We start from the raw sequence: 22,102 nt of genomic DNA, 5'->3' as shown, positions 1-22,102 counted from the left end.
ACGACACACTAAAAAAATGACCCACAGTATTTTTTTTTTTTTTTCAGACACAAATACAGTACCTTAAAAAAAATTAAATAAAATATAGTGACGTCAATAAAAATGGATCTGGAAAAAAGAGAAAAGCTCAAATTTCAAATTGATGCTGTTACTGAAACAGGCTTATGTTTACTCAGATGCTGTGCTCTGAGTACCTGCTGTTAAATTATTCCCCACTCGACACGTTGTGCTCCGCTCTGTTTTATTTAACTGAGAGTTTGATTAGAGCGCATTCAACATCCTGCTGCAGGCCAGGGAACTGATGGTTATTTATTAAAGTGGAAATAGTCACGTTTTTTGTTTCAACTTATCATTTTGAAGCAAATGTTGATTGCAGAATGTGATGGTTACAGAATGATCTGCACTTAGATTGGTTCCCTAAACCAGTGGTTCCAACTGGAGGGTCCACAAGTGACTTGCTAGCGTACCAACTTTGTAAAAAACAAACTATTTTTAAGTACAGTGAATTTCCAGCCCAGAGCTTTTATTTTGAAGTACTGTTTCCTGCTGCAGAGTGAGTGACTAATGAACAAGTGCTTAACAGAGACAGCAAACTAGCTCAGGACATGACCAAAGGTAAGTATGATGCTAAATATATTATACTGTGTGGACCTTGAACTAATGACTAAGGAGAAATCTGGACCCTGTGCCTGGACCAGTTGGGAACCACTGTCCTAAAAGCCTCGCTTGCACTCTGCAATTCCGTCTGACACCGGGTACGAAAATGAAGGCTTGCTTTACTGCACAAAGGAAGTGCATCAACCACTGCGCAACCAAAACAGGAAGAGCATAGAGCTTTTGTTTTCCCCAGTAGCTGTAGGTAGCTACCCCTAGCGACCAGAGGTGGGGGGGTTGAAAAGTTGTCTATTTCCACTTTAATAAAAGAAACATCTCAGTGTTGTTCTTGTGGCCAATCAGCTGCTTCACAGGGGCGTCTTATTCACTGCTTTGCAACAGGCTACTGAAAGTAAGAAGTCATAGTTTCTCTGTGAGAGGCAATGACTAAATCAACAAAGAAAACAGACCTTGGCTGCTTTAAAGGAACACTTCACCTGCAAAATGACCATTTGTGTATCAATTACTCACCGCATGTTGGAAACGATATTCTCACATGGCTCTACGACCACATTTAAAAACATCAAATCTATATCAAACCATCAGTTTACAAACTCTCACACAACTCGTGCAGTATAATCCATGCCTCATTTATCTAGTCATTTGCTCATAATTTCCAAAGCACATTACAATTTCAAACACATGGGTACAAACAGTCTCATGCACGGCTAAGTAGCCTACCTGGGCATGTGTGCTTTAACTCTACTTCAGTGGAGCTCATACATACATACACCCGTGCTGAGGCAGGTTCAGGGGCGCCAAGTGTTTTATACTGTCATGTTTTTTGCAAAAAGGCATGTGTTTTGGAAGTACTGAGTATATGACTGAATAAACGAGACTTGGATTATGCAGTACAAGTTGTGTGAGAGTTTGCTAACGGATGTTTGATATAGTTTTTCTGTTGTTAAACGCAGTCCCCAAAGACTTCAATTCATGAGGAAAGTTCAGCTTTTAATGATTCTCCATTCGCCATGGAGGCATGCAAGAAAAACAAAGATTTCTTCTCAAGTTCAAGGCAACATGCGGTGAGTAACTGATAAATAAATGGTCATTTTGCAGGTGAAGTGTTTCTTTAAATGAGACTTAATTAAGAGCATTATTCTTAAAAGTAAGTGAGATGTTTTTATGCTATAGAACTGTCTCTCGAGGGCAACACAGACTATTAAGATTTTGTGTAAATCTAAATCAAATCCACCCTGGTTAGACTTCAATTTGTCTTGGTGCTGTAACTCTCACTGCCCTGCTTGTGTGTACTCTAGTAGCCTCTTACAGTATATTACAGCCTTGCAAACTGAACAACAAACCATTCACATGCAGAAAACTCTGAGCTACATGAACAGTGAATACAACAACACGTGTGGCTTAGAGCTTCCGTTAAGCATCTGCTCCAGAGACAGGTTTGTAACATAACAGCTCACATCCTGTAAAAACAGAGGTTGTTCAGTTTGTAATACAACCCATCAGTTTTGAAATATGACCTTTAAAAAAACAAAAAGAAAAAGACCCTTTTGCTTGTTTAGGAACTCAAAATTGTGCTTCATTGACGCAATACATTCTTCATCAAAAACCATTTTAAACCCACGTTGTCGGAACAAACTCAGTGACATCTACACTACCTATGAGGAAAATACTTTGGATCAGCCCTCCCGAACCCCGAACTCACACTACAGGAATAAATATGATCTGGCTTTAAATGTACAGGTAACTATATATTTTTAACAAAAAACATGTATATCAATGCACCAGTTGGAGGAGTCCTTCCATGAAGATATCCATTATGTGTGTGTTTATTTGACAGTGTGTGTGTGTGTATGTGTTTCTGTGTGTGAAAAGTTAAGATATTTTTCTCCTAAATGCTTTTATATGTCAGCTATCACAGAAACACGTTCTTAGCATTTCTAATTCTACTGAGGCCCAAAACAGCCGCCAGAGAAACGTCTGACCACGATGATATGAGAAGGAGATGGGAATAATATCTCGTTTAAATGCCTTTAAGACCCTCTTATACTGCCGCTGCAGTGGGACACAATAACGTATTGTTCTGTATTGTGGTCGTGTTGACTTGTTGATTATCATTTACATAGTTCAGTGTGAAAGTAATTGACATGCCAGTCCCCTGTAACGTCTGCTGAGGAAGAAGAACTAAACAAAAGTCACAATGTCAAGGCATCCTCTTGTATGTCAAACTGGTATGTTTTAAATGTGAGTGTGCATGTCAGGAGCGTTGTACTGTATGAGTATCTCAGGCATAGCATGACTTCACATTCAGGATGTTGATGATTTAAGAGTTTTCACCTCCAGGTGAACTGAGAATGTTCTTGAACCGTCTCCCAGTCTCCCAGGTTGGTTTTACTGTTGTGGTTCTCATTGTCTAGCTTGGGCTACCTGTATGTCCAGGTAAGGAATAGACGGAGGTCGCTAACGACCTCCTGATCAGTGTTTGTGTAGCAGCCGTGAAGAGAGCTGCTACTGAAGGACGAGGCCAACCTGAAACACACAGACAACAAACTGCTGTTAGATGAGATTTGACAAAACTTATACAAACATTTTGTAGATCAGATGCTGAAGCCGCTGCGCCAGCTGTTTGAGTTCAACTTGTCTTAATTGTATCTTAAGTGTCACCAAATGGAGATATGCTGCATCACTAAATGATGTAAAGATACACCAACTATCAGCCAGGTGTAACTGTAGCTGTTGTGTTTGGACAAAACTGTAGAGGTGGGAATCACCAGCAGATCCATGATACAATTTTACTTAAGTCACAATACAATATTACTGCAATTTTAAATATGTTGCAATATGTTTGCCTTTGCTTGCTTTTGATGTTTTTAACATTTGTTTTTTGTGCTTTAATCTGTGTAATCTGTAAAGCACGTTGGGGTGCCTTTGGGTATGAAATGTGCTGCCTTGCTGCCTTACAAATTCGGATACTCATTGTTAAAACACATATTTCTACACGTATGCATCTATAAATGAACAAAGTCATACTTATACAAAGGCTTTGCAGGTGAGTTTGATTAACATCTGGCCTACTTAGAATACTGTTTTAAAGTTATATTAGGTCTACATCTTATGATCCTGGAGGGTGCTACAGATGTTTCCTAAGAACTGATTTACACATTATGTTTCAATGCTTTTAGTCTTTACTGTCCAAGACATAGTTTTACTGGTGCAGTCTGATTTAGTAAATTATTAATTTGACACTAGCTGGTAGTTACAAAGACCTTAGGAGAAACTTTAAACACAAAGGATTCCCTTTGCATAACCTGCTATATGTTGACTGTAGTGGGATGATGTTATGAATTGGTGATTACTAGCTGTAGAAGAAACATTGTTTAGGTACATTTAAAAAAAATATTATTTTACTTATGTATTGTATTAGAATGTTAGTTTTTTGTGTTTGTATATACTGATATAGTTATATATTGTTCATGATTCTTGAAAATCTAAGAGTGTAAAATATTGCTTTTATCATTACAAGTAGCCTACTTTTTACTGTCACAACTGAGTCTTTACTGGCAGGCTAACTCAAACCCAGTATTACTAATCCCACTGATTACAGCATTTTAGTCCACTAAATGTGATGCACCTTGCAGAGGTATAAACATGACAAGCTTCATATGAAATAGAGATGTTTAATACAGACGACGTCCACTACCATGGTATCTACAAAATAACCTGCTTCATCTCTCATTACTAAATCTTAACACCAGACTTAGATGATTGTTGGCTCAGACGAATCGTGCTGCTGACCTTATCGGGGTCCATAGGGGGACATTTCCAGTTGTAGAGGTAATACTGCAGATTTCCATCTCCTATGCCAAACTTGAGCTTCTCCAGGAACACCTTATTCTCCATTAGATCCAAGGCATTGAACACATCAAAACCTTTCTGTTAAACACACAGAAGAAGTAACAAACTAAATACCATGATGAATTACACAGTAGCAAAAAAGTTGCTGCTTGATGGTTCCCTTTTCCCAAATTTAAGTTTAACAACTGATGGGTCATTCCATGGAAACTGTTCAGATTTTTGATCATAACCAAATCTAGAATTTTATATTTTATAGGATGAAGAGTATGTTACACCTGAAATAAAACATACTTTGCAAGCTCAGAAACACTTCTGTCACCCATTATATTCAGAAATTAGCCAGTGACAGAGTGGAAAGATACAAAATTATATGGCTGGAATTCTCTTTATGGTCAGAGCTAACTTATTTAGCAAGCAGCTAAATGAAAAATGTAGATGGAAGCATTACTGCCCCCAAAAACAAATAAGTCTGAGATGTACGCAATATCTATTGAATGTTAAGGCCCAGACACACTAAACTGACATCAATGAAGTAGTGGCAGTGAAGGCGGACTGTTGCATCTACTCACTTACGGCACTTGTTCACATCACAAGGGACTACAGGCAACATCCAACTAGCATATACATTTGTGGGGGAAATATCTCTCTATACCAGCAGGTGGTGGTAGTCTGTATTCGTCATTCAAAAAGGGAAACTGGAAGACTAACAGGGCGATTCAAGATGGTAGTTTGTCAGTTAGCACACTAGTAACACAACCTGATGTTGAAAGAACAAAGGATCTTTACAGTGTGCTAGCCAACAGTAAAACAGTTACGAACCTTAAGAACTCAATTGCTAAAAAACAATAATCTTCATCTTCATTCATCTTCTAACCGCTTCATCCTCTTGAGGGTCGCAGGGGGGGCTGGAGCCTATCCCAGCTGACATCAGGCGAGAGGCAGGGTACACCCTGGACAGGTCGCCAGACTATCGCAGGGCTGACACATAGAGACAAACAACCATTCACGCTCACATTCACACCTATGGACAATTTAGAGTTATCAATTAACCTAGTCCCCAATCTGCATGTCTTTGGACTGTGGGAGGAAGCCGGAGTGCCTGGAGACAACCCACGCTGACACGGGGAGAACATGCAAACTCCGCACAGAAGGGCTCCCACGCCCGGGATCGAACCGGCAACCCTCTTGCTGTGAGTCGAGAGTGCTAACCACCACACCACCGTGCCGCCCCAACAATAATCTTAGTATATAAAAAGAGTCTGTTTCTCTTGTCGTGCACTGAGCTCAACTGCTAATCAGAGTGATTTCATTTCAATGCCGACTAAACATGTTGCATCGGCCAGAAAAAAGTCAACAAGCCAACAAAGTCCGACCATGGCTAACTAGCGCCAATGGTGCAGGACACACTGCAAAAAACGTGGGCAACAGATGCTCACCAACAGCCCAACACTGACCGACAACTTGGTGTGTCAGGGCCCTTACCTAACATGAATGTGAGAAATGGTCAGAACTAGCATGAGAAATTAACTACATTAGAAAACAGTTAAAATGTTTGTTAAAAGTTTGGAACCCAACTTGACAGTTTTCATGGAATGACTCTGATAGTACCATAGAAAAAGTAAATTATTTGTTCTGCAGAGAGAGTAACTTTACCAGCTTGGCCAGGATCAGTGCATCATTCATTAAGTCCAGTAGTGGGGTTTGTGTATGAACGTTGTAAAAAGAGTAAGCAGCCTTCAGGCTCCTATGGAGAGGGTGATGCATCACGGTCGAGGGCAGAGTGTAGAAACTAGTGAAATCTGTCAGTACACCACCAGCACCCTGAGAAGACAGACACACAACAGCTGTTTAAACAGACAGAAGAACCTACAGTGAGTATCTTGAGGATAGAAACTAATTCCTGATACCTCTACTACAAATGTGTCAATTATGTTGTCCTGTGGCAAAAACCAGTGAGCCACCTCCTCTTCCCCCATAGATGGTGCAAGCTGGAAACGTCTCAGGAATTTCTGTAGCAGCTCGGTGACCTGGCGGATGTCGCGCCTCTCCATCGGCCGCAGACCTGGGGTCTTGGTGCTCTATATGAGGCGTAGAGAGCAAGAGGGAAAGCCAATTTAAGTTGCTGCCATGAATAAGAATCGTAAAGAGAGATCCAGGACTGACAGGTGGAAGTATTTACATCTGGTAATCTGTAGAGTTTCATGGTTCTTTGCAGCGTCATATTTCTGCTCAGGTGGGAGAATTTAACTTCCACAAGCTTTCTGGGGTTCAAAGAACGATGCCAGTACCTGACCCAGACAAAAGAGGGAAAAAAAGCAACAGAGAAAAGAGTCAGTATTGGTTTTAAATGACTTTCTGACACCATGTCTTATGAGTGTCATGTTTAAATACTGGATTGCACACCTGCATGTGGATACAGGTTTAGGCAGCACCACTCCTGCTGTGTATACTGCCTGAAATATTCCTTCTATGTTCACTCTCCGTGTGATCTCTCTGATTAGCACTGGAGCAACACGCTTTGAACGCAGCTTCTTATGGACACACAGGAAGTTGATTTCGACCATCCTCTTCAGTCTGGAGCAGCAGAAGGAAAGAAGATGTGCACATTATAGTTGAAGTGTTTCTACTGACTCGTATCACCGCTCTGCTCCACATGTATATGATCGATAATTAGTGCTCACGTGTCATAGATGCGTATATCTGCAGGGATGGCACTGATGAAGCCAACGAGCTTCTTATTTGAGGACACTCTCACTCCGCAATGCCACTGTGGTAACCAGCCGGGGGGACGCAGAGCCCTGAGAGGGGAGGAAAGGTTTAATGGGAGAGTAGACGGTTGAATACCTCACGGCCGAAATACATGGGGCACGGATGCAACCCATCACGTAGGCCAGGCGGAGTATTGTTTTTTTCTATGTGTGGTTGCTGCCAGCTACACTATGTGTGTACTGAGTTTTGCCAAGCGATAATGCAGCTGGTGATGCAGAGTTTGAAAGCATATAGGCTATAATAACTGGCAGTGAATTAATTAACTGGATTGTTTGGACTAAAAGATGCATTGATTTATTTAAATGCGAAATGTAAAAACACCCACAAGGCTGCTTTGTTGCTCTGCACTGTCTCTGGTACATTAAGTTACTTGTTTTAATCATATGAAAACAGATTTTACTTGTCCATTTACACAGCTTTTCATAGTTTTCAACCAATTGGAGGGCCACAGAGACGTGTATAGAGAAAAAACAAACAGACCAGCAGTTTAAAAATATCACTGAGCAGGGCAATGCCCACCTGGGCACGCCTTCTGTGGTCAGTGTAGCAGCTTCAGCTGATCATAATGGTCTCCAATTGCCCTCTGCTGTGAGCATGCTGCAGCAGACTAGTAGAGCCACTTCCATGTCCTATGTATTTCAGCCGTTTACACACATTTGATGAGAAAGCAAAGTGATAAACAAGAACATCGTAAGAGCTGACAGCTTACCATTTGAGAAAGTTTGGTGAATAATCAAATCTGAACATGTTATCGTCATCCTCCACATAGTTCTCATTTAACAATGTGTACAACTCCTTCAGCTGGAAAAGATAAGGCAAAGAAAATGTGTATTACAGCTGTGATGACTGGTCAATTATCAATTAGACAATCAAAAGAAAATGAACAGATGACTATTTTGATAATGGATTTATTGTTTAAGTCCCTTTTCAAGCAAAAATGGCTAACATTTGACAGGTGTGAGGTCTCAGATGTGAAAAATCCCCCCATTCAGTCTTGCATTTAAGTTATATTTTGGACTGCTGTTCTGACACCAGACATTTGATGAGGGCACCTGGTGCACTAAGATAGTCCAAACCAAATCTACCGGCAGAGAAGCCAAGCAGCAAAATGTATTTTAGCCACCTAAAACTCAATGTCAGTCGAAGTTTACGCTATATTTGGAATATTTTCAGCTCTTTACCTTACACACTAAACGATCGAGGCAGCGGTAGACCAGCAACTCCTGTGGTCTGTGAAGTAAAATTACTATTTGTTTGTCAATGGAGTTTGGTGGCTTCCATATAACCGCTTCAATGGCAATGTAAAGCAGTGAACATCTTCTAAATATAACATACACTTAGAAAGCTACTGATTTTTTTAAGGTGGCTAAAAACTAACAGAGGCAGTCCCGTTTCATGACATGGGGCTTCTTCACATAACTTACTGTAAACAATCATTGTGATGCAATCTATAGACCAAACAACTCATCAGTCAATCAAGAAAAATAATCAGCAAATTAACTGTTTCGTGTCTGGAGCACTGTACTTACTACATCTGCATTGCTGAGATCCAGAGTGTCCCACATAAAGCCTTGAGGTAAGGAATATGGCTCCTGTCTAATGTTTTCTTTGTCTGCTTCTATCGGCCCGTGACTCGTCACCACCTCATCTGCAAAAACAGCAAAGCTCTCTTTAAAGATACAAAACTTTTTTCACCAATCACATATTTCCTGTAAATTTAGCATTGTGCTCAGCTGACACTGATCCTGAGCCAACACCAAACATTAGTGTATTTTTAAAATTGCTGACAGTTATAAAATCTGCTTCTGTTGGTCCGTGCTGACCAAGCGAGCCCATGGCAGTAGCCCTCCTGCACAGACCCGACTCTGTGGCCAACAGTTGTCATGGAAACAGCTTAATCTAATGCCTCTAAGCATGTCCAGTGAGTATGCCTGGACCCCCACTGAAGTTCACAGCTGACATGACATGTTTTTGGGACACAGGCTCTGAGCAGCACAGACTGTGATGAAATAAAACCAGTAGATGGCACCGGTGCACAGGAACAGTGCTCAATAAAGATGATAAATCTGCTGGTAGCTGAAGTATTTCTGTTTGAGTAGGGAAGCAAATTAAGCACTTTCCATAATCATCATTTGGCCAAGCTGTTGATTAAAAAACACTTAATATTTCAGAGTTTACAAGGTAAATGCATGCTTTTCCTCAATTAAAGCATTATTCAAACATGACATGGACTATTTTTGCAGCAGTTAAAATAAATTAGATTAAAAAACAAGACTATTGTTCACTCTGCCTAAGTGAAGTAGGTACTTACTGAGCTTCGGCACAGGCTGAGTGTCCCAGAACTGGTACTTGTGCTTGGCTGCCTCGTCGATGCTCTTGGCTGGACCCTGGCAGGACAGCAGCTCCATGGCTCTTTGGATGTCCTGCAGCTTCTGAATGGGTAAGCCAGGGTTCTACATGTGTTAAAAGACAGTGGGAGTTCGAGGTTTAGTGTGTAGGGTTTAGGCTTTTCCAAGAGTGTAGCAGAACAGCAACGGCAGACACAAGAACAGCAAGAGCTCATTCTAAGGTAACAGAAACCCAATGATTCATAGTTCCAGGTAATTTATACATTGATGAAAACATAGCTATGAATATTACATTCCATTTCTGCCACTATATCCATCTTAATCCTACACACTGCGCCTTTAAGTACAAAAACAAAATGAATGAAGCTTTCCCTGCATGTGTGATACAACATGTGGAAACATATCATCTAAATTCAAATGTAGCCATAAAGATACAGCAGAGAGCGTGTGTAAGATTTATAACCTGTTCAGATAAAAAACAGTGCCTGATAAAGGATGTTGGACACGAGCTGAAGCCACATTGGACTGTTCACACCGGATTATTGGTAACTGATTAAAGCTGCATCATCACTGCTCACAAAACACCTGTGTCCACAGCTGTAGTATGTTTACATGCACACGGTATCCCTGGTTGTGGTCATTCTCATGATATGATGTTCATATGGAAAAAGATAAACCTGGTTATTCATGCACATGATTCTAACAGTATCCAGGTCTTTAACAGTGGAGGCTCGTATTCATGGCGAGTTGCAGTGGTGCCTGTTTCCAGTGTTTATGTCTCTCGCTGTCTCATTTGCTGGAATCTGCAATTCCATGGATGAATTCTGTTTGATTTTCTTTCTTCATCTCATCAGCAGAAAATGAGGACGGGAGCAGCAATTTAAATTCATCCTCTACACTACTGTCAGCCTCACACTGTCATTTCAGTGTGTATTAAATTGTTTATCATCAGTTTTATTGTGTCACTGACTAACTGCTCACATATCTCAAGCTGTGGAGGCACCTGCACACATGACAAGGGGTGATCAAAGACCTGGATAAGGTGTAAACATGTGATAGTATCCCAGTTTTGTATGCGACTACTCCAGGAAGCAGACAGTATCTGTGATGGCTTTACAGCTTGTCCTGGTGTCTATAAACCAGGATATGATGTTTATATGGACAAAGAAATAACAGGGATAGTAATGTTTATGGAAATCTGCTCACAGTGTCACAGTGGACACCTCCTCCATCCATATTCAGAACATGTGCCCCCCCTCCCATTGCTAATAAAAACATTAACATAGCAGGGGACATTGGCTGCGTTTACATGCACACCGATATTCCTCTACAATCCCAAATAAAACAATATTTTGAATTCAATGTGGGTCATGTAAACAGCATATTCATTTAAATATTCTGAAATAGACTTTTTTCCAAACTCAGCATTTTCCGATTAAGACATGTGGGATATGCAAGCATTTGGGTTTTAACAGCATTTTTTGGACATGTATACAGCACATGTGGAATTTGCATATTAGTCTAGGTTTTTACCACAGTTTGCCACACACGGCCTCTTTCCTTTTAAGGTCATAATTGTGTCTATTCATGGATAAGTTGTACACAAACCAACAGCTTGCAAGGCTGGGGTAAAGATGCATGCCCAAAGGAAAAATCTACATTTCTGATTGGAAGAAGAAACACACTTGCTTTAAAGTATTAAGGCCCAGATCACACAGAAAGCTTTTTAGCAGCTGGAGGCAGCTTTTTGTCATTGTTTTAAATAAGAATGAAGCTTTTTGCTCACTGTTTTTGCATTGCTACACGACTTGTCTTTCTGTCCTCTAGACGCCTGGAGTTTTAGCTGGAGTGCTCTGAACTCCTTAAGATGAAAAAACTTCAACTCAGAGCAAAAAAGCACCCCACATCATCTCCGCTTTTTCTTCCCACTCTCCAATCAGATGACTTAAGAGACAGACCTTCGGTGGTGGTCATGACAACAAGTTTACAGTTTACAGTTGCTGAAAACCCAAAGCTATACGGCTCAACGACAGACAGCAGGTTGTCAAACTGCCCCCAGGTTATCCTAAAATATGCCTGGAAACAGCCATCGTGGAGGCGAAGCTCCTGGACCAACTGTTGGTACTCCCCATGATCCACCTTCATTATTAGGTCTCATGTTCCTCTGTGCCCAACAAACTATTTACAGACAGCCTCTCACCCTCAACCAGAGCTACAGCAAGTACCCTCTGCCTCAACGTTTTAGGAACTAGATACTTATGACTGTCAAATAAACAAAAACAAATAAATAAACACAAGATTGATTACATAGGAAGGTAAGGGTAGGTTTTATTGTTGGCAACAATGAAAAGATGCAGCAAGCTTTTTTTTTTTTTTTTTTTTTACTAGTGTCATTCATTTAAAAAAAAAAAATGGCAGTGCGGTGCGCCTCATGTTTTGCAATCTGTAAAATGCTTTCTGAGTGATTGGAGCCTGAGAAAGCCTTGGATATTGACAGATTTGTGAATATGCCCAAATACTGTAATGCCAAACTTTTTAAGAGGGTGGTTGAAGGAACAGAGGAGGAAAGGAGGAAGGCTGTGTTTGTACGGTTGAGCAAGTCTGCCACTGCAACTGCCAAAATCCTGGCACAAGCGACAGCTGTTCCACTTTTCCATATTTTTGACATCATAAACAACAGGGCACATTAATCAAAGTATGCATGGTTGCATGTAAATGAGAATGTTAGTGGAATCGTTTTCAGAATATGAGTGAAAAACAGAATATTTTGTGCATGTAAACACAGTCACTCGCTCTGGTAAAGTATGTAGTGGCAGCTTGCAACCTCAAAAGCAATGGCTGCACTGAGAGAGGGGACTGTGCGCAATTAGAGCAGGAAGTACCATGAAGTTACCACAATAAAATGATGCAGAAAAGGTACAATTTGGCGAATAAAAATTTACCAGAATGCAGGAACTTAAGTGTTTGATGCAAAAAAAAATATATTGGGGAGGATCCCCTGCTTAGTATGTGTACACCCAAATGTTAAAATGTTGATTAGGGTAACTCTAGGGACAAGACCATGAGGAGAGTCTGGACCAAGATTGGATAACCCCTACTGACCCATTCACACTGATGGTAAACAAGCAGGGTTTCTCAGGATGTTTCTTGTGCGCAAAAAAGAGTATTCTGTGTTTCCCCTCACTTGCTCCTTGTCTAGCACCAGCCTGGCAAGATGCTCCACTAGGTTAGTGGGTTATTGCTTTGCCATAAGAGGGTCTGTGCACATTTCAGTGGGTCATCATCTCACCTTTATCTCCTGAGAGTCAGAGGCAGAGTCGGACTTGGCTCCCCCTGAGCTTGGCTTCTCTTTCTTCCTCTTCTGCTTCTTCTTCTTCCTCTTAGCCCCCAAATCTCCCCCCGGACTGCTGCAGACATGAACACAATCCCACACCACATTATTAAACAGGCTCTGACTTTATTTATCTCACATTTGAGTCCTTACACACAGCACCAGTAAGCTAACGTTAGCTACCATAGCAACGAATGACAGCTGAGCTAGCTTACCGTTAGCTAACTAACGGGCTGTCTGAGCGGTTGGCTGTCATCGTGTCATTCAGTCGGGACGCTAGTTGTGTGTATAAATATGTCCCTGACGGCACACACAGTTACACCGATAACAATGGCAATATAATAAAGGTTTAAATCAGCACTCTTCCTGTGGTTACTAGCTTGAATTGACGGCCTTGTTGCAAACAGCCAGGCTGTGTTTGTGTCGGCTAACGTTAGCTAACTGCGCTAGCCGTTCCCGACCGAGCACACACATAAACAGACAGCCTGAAATAACGTTACTGCGTTTCCCAGCCGGACCGGACAGGCCATCCTCACCCCTGCATATGCTCATTCTCCTCCTCGTTGTCTCCGTCTATCCCGCAGGTGTCCTGGTCGTCTAGCTCCAGGCTCTGCTGACTGGCCGCGGATTCACTGTCCTCCGCCATCATAAAATGTTTTTTTTTAAAAAAAAACTGTCAGCCACCGTATATGATAGAGATCACGGGCAACGGGCGAGAGGTGGAAAAACAAAGAAAGTGCCGGAGGAAACTGCACCGCCTAGAGGCCGGTGGCGGAACAGCAGCGCTGAACTCCTGCCTGTAACCTGAGCTACAGTCCAAATTAAACTGTTATCTATTTATATCTGTTTATCTCACTACTAACAGTATCCAGATTTTGTCAAGTATCCCTCTGTGGTAATTTGATTGAACAAAACTATTCATAAATATGCAAGCAACATCTACAAGACAGGATCACAACAGCAGGTAATAAGTCAAAGCCTGTTTTAGATGATTTTGTATTTTATTGTATTCCCAAACAAATGTGCAATTAATCAAATTGCAAAAAAAAAAAATTAATACAGTGAATCTGGAGTTTTGGGGTTCTCGTATATGATGGTAATTCAGCCTCATCAAAAGATATTCATTTGATTTATTTATTTGATATTTGCTTAAAGAATGGGGAAATTACAACAGAGCAAATTGTTTTTTGCTCACTAGAGTAGCCTATAAACTGAATTTCTGAAACTCAAGACCATGTCACTTGCAGGGGCGTGTCTGTCATCAGCTCATGTGCAGGCTAAGACATTGGGGGCTCAGCCTGGACCTGTGTTGGGGACATTTTTTTATGAACAAGCTTTATTTTTATGCTTTTTTAATGCACTCTGGCAACCTTATCTACCCTGCAAAACTTTTTTTTTTAATTTTCCAAATTAATTATGAATTATGATGTTAAAAATATCAGTGGTTGTTGGTAATGAGCACAGAGTAGAAACAGCATACTTTACATCAACTATTGGAAAAATAGTCAAATGTATGTATTAATGTTTAACAGTGGTGGACTGTTACTAATTACATTTATTCAAGTACAAGTAGGAATGGACTGATAGATTATTAGATCTGGGGCCATTTATAAAACATTCAGGGCTGAAGCATCGGACACCCAGGCATGACGACGCCACTGTTCATACGGTATATTATACACAATATAATAATGACAAAACAATGGAACATATCTTAATTTAACTACTTAACTACTTCAAGAAGGCATCTAATTTACATGTAACAATCTGACTGTATCAGCAAAATTAAGTCAAACACACGTGGACAATTTAAATAGCTACTTTACTCATAAGATCATTCAATCCTATTTACAAGACACCTTTAAAGGTCCCATGTTGTTAAAAAAAAATCTGATTTTCATGTCTTCTTTTTAAGAAATTATAAAGCAGGTATAGGTGCTATATAAATATTGTGAAAGCATCATAACATTTAATCCAAAAAATGTGCAGTCTGTATCCAGAAACTGTGACTTTAAGAGCTATCAGGACTGTGAACTTCTGTGAAGTTGTGATGTCACAACTTTACTATATAGACTGAATCACTGACATTGTGCTAACAACAGTGACTTCAAGGGAGAAAACTGGCAAATATGTGACAAGAGCAACTTGTTTATTTGTTTTAATTTCCCGCAGTAACTGTAACGTTTTAAGATATATAGTTAAATACGGTGGTCCGACCTATCTGACGTTTCTGCTGTGCCTATTTTATATACTGCATTGCTTTGCTATCATCTTTGATAAACCAAATCTACCAGCATGGGGGCTAAGTAAAGCCGCTGCAGAATGTATTTTAGCCACCTAAAAAAATTAAAAAAGCAACATTAATGTGTGTACACTGTATTTGAATATTCTCCTTGTTACCCTTACACTCTAACCAATCAACGCCGCAGTAGACTAGAAATTACTGATTTGTTCATGGAGTTCGGTGGCTTTGATATAACAGATTTAATTCCCCCTCGGAAAAGGGAGAAATTCCATTAACTTCCAGGTAGAGAACCCCCTCATCATGAACATAAAAACCAAACAGCTGAGCAAAAGCTGCCTCAGTGAGTAGGTTGTTACCCACCTAAAACATGTCCCACTACACTGTATTAAGACTGTCAGCGCTTTACCATGCCATCAGACAGCCTTTTCCGTCAGGGGATTGCAGCCGTTATATCAAAGCCACCAAAATTTTAATTTAAATTTAGCAGAACACTGAGTTGCTGGTCTAGCGTGGCCTCGACTGAGTAGTGTGTGTAAGGTAAAGCTGAGCAAATATTCAAATATTGCATTTCACAAGTTTACTGATAACATGACATTTAAAATGGAAATAAAAACTCTCAGGCTGCAAATCCCTTCTTTGTAATTATACAAAGCACAGACGCACACACAGATCATTCCAGTTTGGCGGTTTATTCAGAATAATAGGCTTCAAATATAATGCAAGCAACCAAGTTACACACTCAGGATGCTGTGCTGCAACTCCACCCTAGAGCTGGAGGTTGCTGTGGGATACTAAGAGGAAAGAGGCCATTCACAACACCAACTCACACTTCATTTTGACCTGGTAGAGGAAAGGAAAGAACTATACACACTCTGTAATATGATTGCTATGACTATATGATCCTTGAGTGGATGCATGTTGATTATTCATCACGTGGACAACACAAACTCACAGCCAGCAGCAGAGGAACACTACCACCACCACTCAGGCGCACGTAAACACATTCGAGACAAAACATTCACCCTCCAAAAAACACCAAAATAAGAAAATGCACTGAAATGACCTGCAGTTTAGCTTCACATACAATCGCACTTAGCTTTATCTATCCCGTGCTACACTGAAAACTTGTGTAAATCCTTAACTGCTTACTCTAAGACAGATTGGTGCCTTGCTGATTACTGTAGAGGATTTTACGATTGCAGCAGCTGGTAGACATTTTCTGAGATGTCTGCAGTGTAGCTTTTAATACGCTAGTGCCGAGGAAAGTTTACTGCATGCTTTCTTTCACAAGTGGGAGAGAAAGGGAGGGCTGAGGTAGAGGAGGAAAGCTGAAGGCAAAGGAAGGTGAGAAATAAATAAGGTAATCTGTTCCACAAATTCGTTGCAGAGTCAGGTTGTTCAAAGGCACTTGGAACGTGAGGAAATGGTTAAAAAAAAAAAAAAAAAATCAAGGTTAAACTCAGCATGCAAAAATAGTTTGGTTTCAGGTAAAACTTGCAGTTATGTGTTTTGTTTTTTGTAACTCTAACGATAAGGCGGGTGAAGAAGAAAAGCCCTTAACATATTCGAAGAAATAAAAATAGCCTATTTTTCGGGTAAAATACTTCATGTTGGCAATTAAAATGATTGAAATTACAAAAAAGGCATCTCAAGCAGCCGTATAAAAGTGATGCATAGCCTTCAGAGCAAAAAATATGCCAGTCAGTGGTTCAACAGTTACAAAACCCTTCATATTATTACACCTCACAATTAATTTGGGTGGAGCTACAGTCTTCGTAGTGGTATTAGATCCTTGCCCACCAGCATAGTGGTGTGTCACATTATCTGTTGCAGTGCGGATAGTGGTTTAATTTCTTCAGTCCAAACCATCTGTAGATCACGTAGAAACATCCGTGCAGCCTTATGACTGGCTAGATTAAATTCTAGCAACATACTCCAAACTATCCGAAGCTCAGGATTCACATGTTGACGTCAGGGCTGATTCTTGTGCAGACTGTGAGAAGAGTAGAATCAGTTGCTGTGTTTTGCAAAGATGCTCCACAGTCTTAAAAATAAGGGTTATAATTTCACTTGAAAGTAGTGTGGTGTGTTCTTTACAGTCAGTGGACTGAGGCCAATATGGCTCAAGAAAAAAAAAAGGCTCCTGTAGTCTTTCAAATGTGAGAACCACCCATCATCTGTTTCAGTTCCTTTATGCTTACAAGGCTATTTATTTAAAAAAAAAAAAAAAGGCATATATCTGTTGTGCATAAAATATTCTTGCCTCCAACATCCGTTTGTCTCCCTCAGACGATGCATACGTTATTCCTGATGAGTGGTGTGTTCGTGTAGAGGGTCATGAGGATGACAAAGTGGAGTGCAACAGTGGTACTTTCATAAAGGGGACCTGGAGGTTCGTGAAGGATCTGAATCGTCCCTTCGTGCTCTTGGCTAGAAGGGATCCCAGTGCTGAAATGTCTTCTCAGTGCTCTATTAAGGAAAACAAAGGGCTTCAATTTAAATGGTCCTTCACGTTGTGGTCTGAGCAGAGGGGGGAGTCATGATTTAAGGATTAATTCACATTTTTTCAAGTCTATCTCAAAACTGATCTGCCCACACGTGCAGCTGAACAATTTCAGTTGCTTTACACGCTCCTCCTGTCTCACTAACGGCAAACAGATCCATTCCTAATGTGATTTCAGTGAGATGAAGGACAAAGAACATGGTCCTGGCTCAGTGTGTTTTCAGTATATCCATGACTGTACAGACAAACATCACTGGATTACTCTGATAATGAAGAAAACTTAAATAAGTGATGATTCACAGACAAGTTCTGGAGTTATATTTAGCAGACTTATGGCTCTTTATTCATGATGGACATCTGAGATAATGATGTCAGGGAGTATAAGTCAAACTGAGATTGAGTTATGACTCAAGACTTGTGGCAATTCACCTCACCTAGTATCTTTGGCTAACACTGGCCTCTCTTGTATATAGAGTACGGTCCCAGTTCTGAGATTTGTTTTCATTACTCTATTCATGTAGTCATCCAACTTTGTGTTGTGTTTCATGTGTGACTTGGCTGCTGCAATGCTGTGTTTTCCTACTGGGATTAAAAATGTACTTTATCTAAAAAACTAATTTTGATGTCACTAACTCAGGATTTTAAGTCTCCAATTAGCTTCAGCTGAATCAGAATGAATTTCAGCACAGGAGGAGGACTGTCAATTTCATCCATCGGCTCATACAGGGAGGAGGAACTCAAGTATTTTTCAATGTGGACTCTATTTTCCCATGTGATTCGTAGGAACAATAACTTTTTAAATTGATCTAGTGCTGTGCGAGAGAGCTGCAGTCGGCAGCGGCAAAACAGGCCAACTACTTGAAGTGCTAGTTTTTGTCACTGACGGGCTCAGATTGTTATTAGGAGTGTCTTACAACATTATGGAAAGAATCCTACAAAGGAATAAAACGTTTTACTGAACCTTTCAGTTTATCTGGTCTGTTTTGTGTCCAGGTCTTGCTAAAGGAGAAGTCTCTTTCTCATGAGAGGTGCCTTATTGCAGGAGGTAACCAATGGAAACATGAGTGAGAGTTGGAGAGAGTTCTTTGTTTGTTTGTGTTGGAGCACAGACGGCGTATCTTAGTCTTATCTACAAAATTTTCAATGACATGGCTGAATATTTAGTTGATTTCAAAAATGTGAGAAAGCCTGTGAAATTTGAGTGAGTGAGTGAGACTTTCCATCAGCGAGACTTGGACACAAAACAGACAGGATCAGTGAAAGGTATAGAAAAATGTTTCATTTCTTGGTAGGGACCTTTCCATAATGTTGTCAGACACTTATAAATAATCTGAGTCTGTTAGTAGCAAAAACAATCACTTTTAATTGAGGTAAACTAACGGGGCCTGGGTTTTACTGCTGCAGACTGCAGCACTCTTTCTCAATACTGGACCAATTTCAGAAATTGTTGTTCCCACTAGTCACTTAGACACAAAAAGATGGGAAAATATGTTTAAAAATACTGAAGCTCCCCTTTAAAATAGCTTTAAGTAGAGCCAGTGTGGACAGGAGGAGCAATTACTCCAACCAAAAACACATTCAATGCATATATGGGCATATCAATACTCCATGACAAAAAATGTGAACCTATCCTCGAAGTGGTCATCTGTGTATCATTTCATGTTGAAGGCCAGCAGGGGTCGCTCCTCTCTCCTCTGCCAGGGACTCTTCTTCTCCTCCTCTCCATCCTCGTGTGCTGCATCATCATCAGGAGAGACTGACACCAGCACATGATCAGTCCTGAACGTCTCTCCCTCTGGTGTTGGCAGGGGAGGAGGAGAAGCAGGGGATGAGGACAGTGAGGGCGGCTCCTCGTGTATTTGTACCCCTTCTACTTTTTTCCCCTCCACCTCCCCCTGACAGTGATCCCCTCTCTGAGCCTCCGCTTTGTCTGACAGGATGGGTCCTGTTATACTGTCCTGTGGGCTGCACTTGGGCATTTCCTCCTCGCTGCCTCCCACATCTAGGTCGTCTACGTACACCAGCTGAGTGTACGCCATGGCTGGTGTCGTGCCTTTCGACCTGTCGACATCTCTTTCCTCCCGCCCCCCGTCTCTCCCTCTCCCTCGGCCTGCTCTTGGCTCGTTCAGGTCCACGCCGGAGTCCAGACTAGCATCGTTGCCGCGCTTCCCACTTTTGCCATTACCCTGCTGACCTCCTCCACTTGGTGTGTTGCTGTGGCACCCCGCCCGCTGCAGGTCGATGTAGGAGTGGCGAATATGAGCGTTGGAGCGTCCGTCAAGTGAGACAAACCAGGCCCGTGGGTGAGGCAGAGGCTTCCCTCCCCTTAGCTCCATTAAAGTCTTTTCAGCCAGTAAGGTGTCCTCACTGTTTATTTCCACTAGACCTGTGTCCCCGAGTGCTGCTGGGATAGAAAGAGACTCTGACAGGCCAAGCCGTTCTCCATCACTCTGTTTGTTGGGATGTGGGGCACTGTCAGTGGGGGTTCCCCCCAGGGGCTGCTGGGAATGTGAGGCATTGAGTTCAGCCTGGATTGTCTCCAGATCACTCTGCTGGTCAGTCTGCAGCAGGAGGGCCTGACCAGACAGAGGGTGCTCGCCGGGCAGCCGCATGTAGTGTGCTGGGATCACCAGTGTAGGACGCACCCTCGGGTAGCCTTCTCCTCCACTCAGCAGGTCCACGGAGCCGCAGCAGAGCAGCTGGCCCGGCCGAGACAGCAACGGGGGGCTGGGACGCTCCAGGTGGTCCACAGAGCGCGACAGAAGGTAGTCAGGAGCTCTGCACTCACACCCCTCCCCTCTGCTGGGGGAGTGAGGAGGAGAGGAGGGGGAGATGCAATCAACAACCCCGACACTGCTCAGCTGGTTAGCCGACACCTGACCGTGATTGGCTGATGACAGTGTGTCAGAAATGGGGTTGCTGGATGAGCAGACGGAGGTATATGATTGACGGTAGCCTCTATCTGTTCCACATGAAAGGGCAGACTTTAATTGGAACGTCTCCACAGACTGCCGGTAGTCTCTGCTGCGAGGCGTTAGATTGCCAAGAGATGAGCCGTGGTGGCTGTTGTTGCCGAGCGAGGAGCGGCTGTGTTTGCTGTGATGGATTAGGCTGTGTTGACGCTGATTGTCTTGGTGCTCATACGAGGAAGGCTTCAGCATTGGTGTGGTCATGTCGGGCTCAGTCGCTGTGGAAACAAGCTCCAACTGCACCTAGAGATGACAAATACTGAAGTGTAAGAAACTTTTGAAATATACTCAGTGTAAAGTGAGATATAATTCAGACACAACCCAAAGAAAATCATCATATCTACTAAAGTAATCACAGCACAGACAACATGAGAGCGTTGTTGCAACATTCTTGATTCTTACTAGTTCAAGAAATTAGTTTTTCCACCCACTGCAGGAATATTTGATGAAGGATTTACCCCACAAGGCAGATATTCCCTGACACAAGGAGCAAGGACTTCCTCTGATAATCACTAAAGCTGCTCTCTCAAATGAACTCCGGAGAGTGCCCGGACAATCAGGTCCAGACGTTCAACAGAGTTTCCCTTTCACACACAGGTAACACAATACAGGAGATTGTCTGTGTCAGCAGCGTTCTCACCTACTGGAAGGACTCTATTTGGTTTATGTGAGTGATGGCGTCTGGGCAGAACGCAGAACACGATGCGGATGACACCATAGTCGGAAAGCCGGTTCATTACTTGGTCATACACAGTCAAGTCTCTTGCCAGTCCTAGAGTTTGTTTGGCGATTTTGTTGCCGTCTTCGTGTAAATGACCCGTCCCCTTCATCCTGGGATGTTTGTTTTCTTCGGGTTTCACGCAATTGGCATGATAGAAATCTTATCACTGTGAATTCTCCAGGCGATTATTCACACAATCGGACATTAAACTGACTTTGTACTGGGACGCTGGCAGGATAAAGTCTGTTTAATGTCCGATTCCAGGGGCAGGGGCGGCTGTGGCTCAGGAGGTAAAGCAGGCTGTCCACTAATCAGAAGATCAGCCATTCAATTCCCGACAGACCCTCAGCCATGTGCTGAAGGACTAGATACTAAACCCTAAATTGCTTGCTCCTGCTCTGTGAGTGCTGGCGATTGCTTAAAAACTGTATAGTAGCCTCATCCACCAGTACATGAATGTGACAAGTAAATCCATTTAAAATAATGTCTAGATAATTTCAGGTTTGCAGTGTGAAAGGGGCTTAGGACAGTGCACTGTAGACTAGTGAGTGGATCATTTAAGTCAGACAGACCTCGTTGCTGATGAGGTTCAGGTGGGACATGGAGGTGGCTTGGTCCCTCTTACTGCTGTCTAGACCGGAGGACAGTGTCAGCTTACGGTGAGACCCTCGAGGCTTCAAACAACGACGCCTGCAAAACACAGAGACAACAGATACCGGATAACATCAAGTACAAAAACATAAAGTCTA

At 41.9% G+C, this 22,102-nt stretch overlaps 2 protein-coding genes across 3 annotated transcripts in view; both read right to left on the bottom strand.

Annotated features, from left to right (window-relative positions):
- Window positions 1-224: 224 nt before the first annotated feature.
- nmt2 (N-myristoyltransferase 2) lies at window positions 225-13,675 on the bottom strand. The gene is made up of 12 exons (XM_049584080.1): window positions 13,452-13,675; window positions 12,874-12,991; window positions 9,548-9,689; window positions 8,766-8,884; window positions 7,946-8,037; window positions 7,149-7,265; window positions 6,871-7,041; window positions 6,647-6,755; window positions 6,375-6,545; window positions 6,121-6,288; window positions 4,408-4,545; window positions 225-3,141 (listed from the first exon to the last, which is right to left on the bottom strand). The coding sequence occupies exons 1-12, from the start codon at window positions 13,562-13,564 to the stop codon at window positions 3,121-3,123; spliced, it is 1,479 nt and encodes a 492-aa protein (XP_049440037.1). The 5' UTR covers window positions 13,565-13,675; the 3' UTR covers window positions 225-3,120.
- Window positions 13,676-15,738: 2,063 nt separating this feature from the next.
- The window catches only part of fam171a1 (family with sequence similarity 171 member A1), a 36,276-nt gene continuing 29,912 nt past the window's right edge, over window positions 15,739-22,102 (bottom strand). For both annotated transcript variants that reach the window (XM_049582593.1, XM_049582592.1), the window contains exons 10-11: window positions 21,926-22,043; window positions 15,739-20,875 (exon numbers count right to left, since the gene is read on the bottom strand). In XM_049582593.1, the coding sequence (XP_049438550.1) occupies window positions 19,316-20,875; window positions 21,926-22,043 (1,678 nt within the window). In that variant the 3' untranslated portion in view covers window positions 15,739-19,315. The remainder of the gene's footprint in view (window positions 20,876-21,925; window positions 22,044-22,102) is intronic.

This window comes from Epinephelus fuscoguttatus, linkage group LG8, assembly GCF_011397635.1.
Source record: "Epinephelus fuscoguttatus linkage group LG8, E.fuscoguttatus.final_Chr_v1".
NCBI classification, from domain to species: Eukaryota; Metazoa; Chordata; class Actinopteri; order Perciformes; family Serranidae; genus Epinephelus; species Epinephelus fuscoguttatus.
This window is presented reverse-complemented; position numbering and strand designations above follow the sequence as displayed.

Excerpts from the sequence above, each read along its gene's own strand:
- nmt2 (XM_049584080.1), bottom strand. The coding sequence starts at position 13,564 with ATGATGGCGGAGGACAGTGAATCCGCGGCCAGTCAGCAGAGCCTGGAG. Across the intron at positions 12,992-13,451 it reads GAGAATGAGCATATGCAGGG|CAGTCCGGGGGGAGATTTGG; the intron begins GTGAGGATGGCC and ends TCATGTCTGCAG. Across the intron at positions 9,690-12,873 it reads CTGACTCTCAGGAGATAAAG|AACCCTGGCTTACCCATTCA; the intron begins GTGAGATGATGA and ends TAACACATGTAG.